Source organism: Nothoprocta perdicaria, unplaced genomic scaffold (assembly GCF_003342845.1).
Source record: "Nothoprocta perdicaria isolate Ctin4 unplaced genomic scaffold, notPer1 scaffold_250, whole genome shotgun sequence".
NCBI lineage: Eukaryota > Metazoa > Chordata > Aves > Tinamiformes > Tinamidae > Nothoprocta > Nothoprocta perdicaria.
This window is the reverse complement of record NW_020455478.1, coordinates 730068-739155: the sequence shown is the minus strand read 5'-3', so window position 1 is coordinate 739155 and position 9088 is coordinate 730068. Positions and strand designations below refer to the sequence as shown.

Sequence of the window (9088 nt, the reverse complement as noted above, 5' to 3'; positions counted from 1 at the left end):
TGGAATGACTCCAAACGCCATGGGGAAGACCCAGAGCCGAGCTGCTAGCCCATCCTTCCGAGCCAGCAGCTGGGAAGCACACCAGTGCTGCAGGACGGGTGGCAGCAGGACACCCCTGCCCCTTGCTGCCGCAGGGCTCCGCCGGCCTCCAAAGGAACAGCAGCCACCCGCATGGAGGGAGAGGCTTCTGCTGCGCTCCGCTCAGAGGAGGCTGGAGATGAAAGAGGAGCATGTCGTGGAAGAATGTGCAATACCCATGGCGGTTAAAAATAGGCCTGGTGACCGCATTGGCTGACTGTAGTTTCTTAATCTCCGTGGCGCACGTCACCACGGTCTCATGACTCTGGAAAAGAGAGTGAGACAGGAAGGAAAGAGGCTGGGGACTTTGTAGGAACTCAAGGTCTTGCAAGGGCCCTCCAGAGCAAGCTGCCCACTTGTTCCACTGCTGGGAACGGGCCCCGGTGGCTTCTGAGGTGCTGGCACTCCAGCTCTGTCTGGAGCCTCTGCCCATGGTGGATCTAGGGGGCATCTCCTTCCACAGCCCCAATATTCCGCTTCTGCCCTGGGTGGCACTGGGACAGACGGAGGCTCTCACATACTGGAGCTGCCGGCGCATGGTCCCTGTTTGATGTGCCAGCTCTGGAACTGACTGAGGAGGGCCGAAAATCTGCTTGCTCAGCAGGAAGGAGGGCACGAGGCTCCCCTGCTCTGAGTCCACCGTGGCAGCACCCACCTCTGGCCCCGACACCTTGTAAAACCCCTCGTGGCAGCTGGGCGAGGCAGGCAGCGGGCACTGCTGGCACCAGGGTGTTGCTCAGTCTCGGCCCCACTGCGGCACCAGCCCTTGGAAGGACCTCGCTGTCCAGGGAGCAACCCAGCGAGCTCCTGTGCTGCTCCTCTCTTTGACTTGACGGTGCCAGGGCTTCCCGGACCACCGAGGCGAGCAGAGGCGGTGCTGGAGCACCCAGCCACTTCACAGCACCCGGAGCACAGGGCATCGCASCCGGCTGCTCCTGCTCAAGGTTTCCACCTCCTCGTATGCACTTTTAGGACGGAGTGATGCCTAGGGAGCCACAGGCAGGGATGAGGCAAGTGCAAGGGGGGCACCCACAGGGCACCCAGGGCAGTGCAGGCAGGGTCCAGCTCCCAMGGGGAAGATCAAAGTCTCCCTCCACCACTGACCTGCAGCCAGGCGGTATGTGAAAAACTGCACTTTTATTGACTCTATAAAAATCATGAAAAAAAATATAGCTCAGAGGATGGGGCTTCCCTGCTCCCCTCCCCGCTCCAGGAGGAGTCATCATGGCCACATGGTGGGACACAGAGCCTGACACCAGAGAAGAGACAGGGCTGACATCCCAGCCGTGGCTCCGCCGCTGGAGCAGCATCCCCAAGGCAGGGCTTTGGAGGGGTCCAGGCGCAGCACAGATCCCAGCCGAGGAGGGCTGGAGCAGCACCAAGCCCTCGGCCATGGAGAGCAGCCTCCAGCCTCAGCACACGAGAGCTCTGCCACCACCCTGGCTTCAGGCCGGGCCCAACCCTGAGCCCAGGCTGGGGATGTTCTGCTCCCCTCTGCCCTGAGAGGATAAAAAAAAAAGGCATTAATAGCTGCAAGTGGCGACAGGCCAGGGAGCTCTCGAGGCAGAGCACGGCCGCTCCTGCGTTTCAGCATCTCCAGGGTTTCACAGAGGAGATTTCTCCCTCTTCTTGCGGTTAAACATTGCGGTGCCAGCTGCGCATTGGCAGCCACATGGCAGGAGCCACATCTTGGTCCTCTGGGGTCAGCCCCGTGCTGGCCACCCTGGGCCAGGGGAGAGCGGCCAAAGGGCCAACCCTGAGCCCAACAGTGTGCCAGAGGTGGCCACAAGCCAAAGTGGAGCAACAGGAGCCCTCAGCAACGGGGCAACGCTGCCGGAGGGCACGATGCCCACAGTCAGATGCAGGGTCCTGCTGTGATACATGTCGCGGTGCTCGACGAGGGCCGGGGCGCTCCCGTCACCATCACCCTGGCCTCGAGGGCCGGTGCCTGCTAACTGCTGCTCTCCTGGCGCCGCCGGAGCAGCCCGATGACCTCGGAGATGCCCTCCTCAGGGACCTGGGAGCAGGACCCTGTGTCAGCGCGGGCAGCACGTGGGGCACCCCGGTCACGCCGCCGGCCACGCCGCCCCGCGCCAGCCGCAGCCATGGCCAGCGCGGTGCCCTCACCAAGGCGTGATCAAAGTTGAAGGTGCTGATGTAGTAGGCCGAGATGTCCACGGTGGCCAGCGGCTCAGCAATCTGCGCCACGATGCCGCACTCGTCTGGAAGGCAAAGGACGCCGCTGGTGACCATGAGGGACACAGCCAGGGAGGAGCCCGCATGCAGCGGCATCGAAGGCAAACCTCAAGCTGCAGGAAGCTCCCAGTTCTGCTCCAGAGCAATCCCAGGAAGAGGGGGGTGACGTTGCGCCATGGGAGCAACCGAGTGCCAAGCTCAATGGGGGAACCCACCCTTGCCCGTGTCGCTGCTTCCCTTTCCACACGAGCTCCCCCGGGTGCTCCCAGCAGGACAAGGCTGTGATAAGCGCAGCAGAGGCCTGTGACGGTGGGGCAGAGCCACCAAGACACGTACCGAAGCCCAGGGGCTGCCCGCCGATGCGCACCATGCGCCAGAGCTCYTCCGTGGAGCTGGTCAGCAGCAGGTCACTGGGGAACCTGGAAGAAAGCGGGGTCCCTGAGCGCAAAATCCCCCGGGTACTCRGTGCCTGCTGGAGCCGTGGCTTCAGGGAGGGACACGTGGCCCCAGGCAGGGCTCCAGGGCGTGCGCCAGGCTGCGAAGCTGCACCGAGCTTTGGCGGGCACCCACCTCTTCTGGGTTTCCACATCCATCACGATGGAGATGTAGCCCTCGATGAGGGAAAAGGCRAAGAAGGTGATGGTGTCCAGGTCCTGGCTGCCAGGGCCAGCCTCCTTTGGAGGGCTGCAGACAGGGCGAGTGGGGGGAGCTGACCACCAGGATGGCCAGGGCCCCCATCTTGGGGGGCTCACAGTGCCCCTCTACTAGAGRGCTGGACCTCTCGCTGGTGGGGGCAGTGCCAGGGTTCACTCTGCACTTGAGAAGCCTCTGGGGTGGGAGGTGCAGCGTGTGGACCCGGCCACAGCCACGTTTCCACACGCGGCTGGAGCCGTGGTGCCTCTGGAGCAGGAGAGCCAACASAGGAGCTGCTCTTTACACATCAAAAGGGATCCGCTGCCTGACAAGCCCAAGYTCCCAGGTGCCCAAATCCAGTGAAATGCAAGGTCTCATCCAAAGGGAAAGTGGCTTCTCAGGAATAACCTCAAGGCTTCATGTCTCCAGGGGGAGACACGACAGAGCTCCAACCACTGGGAAGTCCCCTGCCTGGGCAGGGTTTCAAGCAGTYTTTTTGCAAATAAAAGGAATGCTTCCTATTTTGCACGAGCTTTGCTGCAGGAGCAGAGGGCAAGATGAGAGGCACCAGTTCCTTCAGTGCTTGTGGAAGGGCCAGGGGGCCTGTGGTCCAGCGAGGTCAGAGCCAGGGCAATAGGGAAGGCTGGAGGCACCCCAGCCCATCCCGAACAGCCACAGCACCCCCTTACACCCCCAGTGCGAATGCCTCTAGCAGCAGTGGGTTGAGGCGACCTTGCCCGCCACACACTAGCCCTCCCAAGACCCCATTCCTGCCAGGCTGGGCAGGACCTGATGTGCATGCAGCCACCAGCAGCAGGTTCACACGCCAGCTCTCCCCGCAGCCTCCTGCCCACCAGCACTACCCACGCGAGCTGCCGGCACCGAGCGAGGTGCCAGCACCCAGCAGGGTCCCACCTGGGGGAGTAGAAGAGGACGTCGATGAGCATGGTGGCGATGGCGGGCAGCGTGTCGGGCGCCACGGTCACGATGCAGAAGCGGTTCTGGGGGCTCTGCACGGGGTGCACTGTGGGGCTGGCGGCTGGCGGGGGACAGCCAGGCGTCACCCCAGGCAGGGCGCCCAGCTGYTCGGGGACAGGACAGCAGTGCCACCCCGTGGCCACAGCAGCGACAGCCTGGCACCCCTCAGGGCGCAGCGGGGAGGCCCTGCCGACGGGATCCAGCCCCTGGCACCAGCGCCAGCCAGGCATGGGGATGTGGGCAAGCCCAGCCGCTCACCTGCCTTCGGTTTGAGGAAGCCGTTGCTCACATCATCGTGACTGACGGGGACAGACTCGCCATTCTCCTCCTTGTAGATGTCAAATTCGCCCGCCAGTGTGTTGATCACCACYGGCAGGTCCTTCTCCCGGACCTGGCAAGAGCATGGGGAGAACGAGGCCTCCAAGCACTCCCCTCAGTCTCCATCCCCGAACTGGGAGCACAGGTGCTGCAGGACTGCTCCCTGTCCCCACTGGGGATGCAGACAGCCACTGTCCTGCCCACGCGCGACTCACCAGGACGTAGTCGGTCTGGTAGGTGGAGAGCATCAGCACCGAGACGTGGTGCTCGGCCAGCGGAGCAATCACTGACTTGGCGATCTTGGTGACGCCGGTGGCCTGGCAGCCGGAGGAGGCCCTGCCGCTGGACACAACGCTGAGCACCAGCCACGTCGAGTCCGCCACCTGCATGAACTCCGAGGGCGGCAGCTCTGCAACAGGAGAACCGCGGAGGAAACCTGAGGTGGCCCAGGAAGAGGGAAGAGCCAGGACCTGAGTCCCCACCAGGAGCCACATGAGCTGCTCCTCCAGCCCTTGGGGACACCAGCTTCACAGGGACAGGGCTGCACCTGCTGGAGAGGCCGTTGGGCAATTGGGAGGAGGTGGCACAGCCGCCAGACTCCAACTCTCGCTGCATGAGACCCTCGGGYGAGGAGCTGGCCATGTTCTCTGCTGCAATTGTGGAGGCGGCCAGATGCTTCCCAAGAACAAGAAGAGACCAGGAATGCCAGCAGGATGCACCCACTGCAGCCCTGACCCTGCTCAGCTCCTGAGTGGGCCCAGGCATCCCTCTCCCCATTTCCCTCTGGCATCCYGGTGCTGCCAAGGTGCCCACGGTGCTGCTGGGCAAGGGAACTGGAGCAGCGCTGGGCACCAAGCTGGTACAGGAGGGAGCAGAAGGCAGCAGGGCTGTGAGCTAAGGCAGCCCAGGCAGAACAAAGCCAGGGTCTGGCAGGGCTCAGCTCGTGCCTCGGTCAAACGCGGCCACGTGCCCGGCCACGGTGCCAGGAACACCTGGGCCATGGCAATTGCCACCACGGTCATGGCCTGGGGAGCAGCAACAGCCCCAGGCACYGGCCCTGTGGCTCCAGCAAAGGGGATGGGGCCACCAACATCAACGGCAAAGCTGCAAGGCAGCTGCGGCAGGCACAGCCCTGCTGTCTCCAGCTGGACATCAGGTGCCACCCAGGCACCCTCAGCACCCTTCCAGTGCCCAGCGAAGCCCAGTGTACACAGGTTTACTGCCACGAGTGCTCAGCATCCAAGCTGGCACAGAGCCCCAGCAAGCAGGACACAGACCCCAGTGAGCAGCCCTGGTCAGGTGGTTCCAGGAGATCCTGGACGCTTCGCAACAGTTCCAGCAGCTTTCCAGGCTCTCTTTCCATTCCCATTAGGTTTAGGAGTGTTTACAGCAGACAGAGGCTTCAGCTCTCTCCATCTCCAACACAAGCACAATGTCAAGAGGCGCTACCATGTTGTAGAGYCAGGCTACACTGTTTTGTAGGGTCCAGACTCCTGTTGGAGCTGGATACCCACCTGCTGGCATGGCCATAACCCACACAGAGAAGCTTCAGACTGACAAAGAAGTACAGACCTTCAAAGGGGCCCTTCTCCTGGTGTGAGCATAGCAGCTCTCCCAGACCCTGCTAGCACTAGCAGTGCTGGGGACAATTGCTCCTTCTCAGAGAAGAAGTTGCCTTCAAGCAAACCTGGCTGAAACCAAAGCTGGTGAATTGGTTGCCCTAGGCCTGCCCGTCTGAGGGCTGCCAGCCTATAGTCACAAGTAAGATGAGCTGCAAGGGGCTCAGCTGTGAAAAGAGGCCAAGTTCAACCCCAAAAGAGAGCAGGGTCAAGACCATGAGGCCTCCAAGGCCATGAGGCCTCCAAGGCCAGAACTTTTCTCCTCCTGGCATCAGCTGCCTGAGCAGGTTGTGAGGCAGAGATGGGCACCAGGGTTGACAGCTACTCCAGAAACAGGGATGGTGGTCCACAGTGTTGACAGCTACTCCAGAAACAGGGATGGTGGTCCACAGTGTTGACCTTCCACACACTCGAGCTCCATAGCCTTGCCTGGTAGCACTGGGGCTGCCAGGCCACCCACCTCTGGCCAGGTAGAGAGGTGTCATGAAGCCAAACTGTGCTGGGGGTGCTTGGGGACGGCAGTGCTGTCCCAACAGCTGCCAGCACTGTGGGTCACCAAGTCAGCAGGTGAGCAGAGGTGCAGGTCAGCTCCACTGAGCRCCAAGCCCAGGGCTGAGCCTGTGCTGGCCAGGTGCCAGGGCCAGCTCCACGGGAGCTGCTTTTGTTGGCACAGCCCAGGCCTGCTCGACAGATCCTTCCTGCCCCTCTCCCCAGGAAGGGACAGATCTGGGCTACGCTCTTCCTCCCACGTTGCATCCTGACGCCCGCTCGCCAGCCGCGAGCCCCCACTAGGTGCTGCACAAAGGGGCTGGTGTTATCTTCCAGCGAAGCTGTAGTGACCAGGGCAAGGGCACCCATCCACTCACCATCCAGAGCAGCATCTCCTGGCCTGGACTTCCTCTGTCCCACTTCTCCACTCTATGGTACTCACAGGTGAGAGTCTGGATAAAACAGGTCTCTCAAATCCTCCTTATCCTCCTGTCTGAGCAGACCACCACAGAGACTCTGGTGGGAACCAAGCCAGTAACTTGGTGTTTCAGCTGGGGTCTGCAAGCAGTAGCTGAGTCGAGAAGGCAAACTCATCACACCAGAGGTGCAGTGGAGCTGGAGGAGGTTTCTCCATCCCAAAGGCCTGGCGTCCTGCAGCCCACGGGCAGCCACAGCTCATCCGAGTGTTCAACCAAAGTATCTACAACCCACATCATCAGTGCTGCATGTCAGAAAGGGGCCTCGGCAGGAGCACAGCATCAGCAAGGAGACTATAGGCAGACAGAKWGCTGCAGGCTGATGTGCTGGACCTYCACTGCCCCAGCCATGCGCCGGCTACAGGAACGGTGCTGCCATCCATCCAGACTGGAGCTGTCGAACCTTTGGGCCAGCCCAAAGGAGAATCTCAAGGTCTGCCGGGTGGCTGTCACTGCAAGAGCCATTTCCCAGCTCGCAAGAGCCCCCCACGTGTATTGCAAGTGGCCACAGGCCGTTTGGCTCCTGAGCACCAGGCAGCCGCGGGGACAGCGAAGCTCCAGCAGCCGGAGGAAGGGACGCGCTCGGCTTCCAGAGCCCTCCCTGCACAGGCGTTTCCCTCGGCTGCCTCCCGCACAGGAAGCGCCGRAGGAGCCGCGGCGCTTTCCCAGGGCGGCAGGTCAGGAGGTGGCCGCCAGGGCCGCCCGCCCCATCCCAGCGCTTCCCGCTCGCTGCTAATGGATTTTCAAGACCCCCCGGGAAGTGCGAGGCACTGCAGCCCCGGCGGGGCCTGCCGGGAAACGAGGGCGGCAAGGCTGCCGCGGTGGCATCACCGATGGTCACCAGCAGCTCCAGGACCCCAAGGCAGGGCAGGTGCAGCTCCAGGGTTAATTTGGCCTCGGGAAGCTCAGGAACTTTCCTGCTGCACCAGGTCAGGTTCAAGCACCCCCCAGCAACCCCACAAAAGCAGCAGCGCCACAACCACAGCTGGGCATCACAGGGCATCAAGGGCATCACAGCCTGCCCAGTGTCTGTAAAGGAGCAGCACGGGGACAGACTCATGGCCCATCTCATGTGTCCCCTGGCTGCTGGCTCAGCCACCTGCAGAGAAGATTCAGCAATAAAACCCCTCAAAATTAACACATAGAGCGGGAGGACCACAGGCGACACCGGCCCCACGGTGCTGGCAAGAGGGCAACCGCCGAGGCGAGGGAAGCGGCTGCGTGTGACGCTGGTGGCCCCCAGCCCCGCAGCCCGGCCAGGCCCCATTGTTCCCAGGCGCCCCTGGGGACAGCGATGCAGGCGAGGACAATGCGGCCGCGGGGGCTGCGGAGCGGCCGGGGTCCCCGAGGGGCTGTCGCGGGGCTCCGCCAGCTCGGCGGGGGGGTCCCGCACCTCCAACCGCCTGCAGCAGGAGGATGCTGGCGCGGCCACGGGCCGGCCGGGAGCCCTCGGTGCTGCTGCCGGCGAGCGGCCGGGCCGGCAGCCCTGGCTCCTTGGGGCCCGGCCAAGGAGCTCAGATCCGGTCGGCTCCCCGCTGGCCTGCGACAGGAAGGTTTGGGTGGGGGCAGCCGGGAACAGGCGGCTGGGAAAAGGATCCGAGCGGCCGGCAGCGCAGCCGGGAAGCCAGCACGCCCCGTAGGGCTGTGGGGCACCGGGGGGCTGCGGGGCACGGCGGTGCCCCACGCGCCTCCCGGCAGGAGCTGCCGCTGCACCGGGAAGCGGCAAGAGGCGCTCGCCGGGCACCGCCTGGCTTCCCGGCAGGGTTTGGCACCGGCGCGGGGCTCGGGCCGGGCACGATGCAAGCTGCAACTTGTGGAGCGTGACGCGCAGCGCATCACCCTCCCGGCGGGGCGCTGAGAACTTGCACAACTCGCTTCAGGAGCTCAAAGCAAGGCCCCAGGGACTCTGTTAGAGGGGAACAAGCCGCCGCATGGTACCTTTGAAGCCTTCCTCGTCCAGCATGATGGTGTAATCCTCGGGRGTCTCCGTGAGGCTGAAGAACTTGCACCTGCCGGGAGACACGGGGGGCTGCGGAAGGCGCCGGGGAGGGAGCGGCGGCCCCGGGAGAGGCCGCAGCCCCGCGAGGATGAGCACGGGCGGGGAGGAAGGCGCCSCGGGTACCTGCAGCGCTGGGGCAGGAAGAGCAGCTTGACGAGCGGGTGCGTGTAGAGCCAGAGGCCGCGGCGCGCCACGCTCAGCACCCGCACCCGGTGCTCCAGGATGTGCAGGTCCATGGCGGCCCCGCCGCCCCGCGCCGCTACAACGGGGGCCGCGGCGCCGCCACTGCCCCGGGACCGCCC

General features: G+C 63.8%; 1 protein-coding gene across 1 annotated transcript; it reads right to left on the bottom strand.

Moving 5' to 3' along the window:
• Nucleotides 1–1609: 1609 nt before the first annotated feature.
• Nucleotides 1610–9022, bottom strand: CASTOR1 (cytosolic arginine sensor for mTORC1 subunit 1). The gene is made up of 9 exons (XM_026040169.1): nucleotides 8910–9022; nucleotides 8726–8796; nucleotides 4419–4612; nucleotides 4144–4276; nucleotides 3823–3946; nucleotides 2845–2958; nucleotides 2611–2693; nucleotides 2206–2300; nucleotides 1610–2095 (listed from the first exon to the last, which is right to left on the bottom strand). The coding sequence occupies exons 1-9, from the start codon at nucleotides 9020–9022 to the stop codon at nucleotides 2030–2032; spliced, it is 993 nt and encodes a 330-aa protein (XP_025895954.1). The 3' UTR covers nucleotides 1610–2029.
• Between the last annotated feature and the right edge of the window lie 66 nt (nucleotides 9023–9088).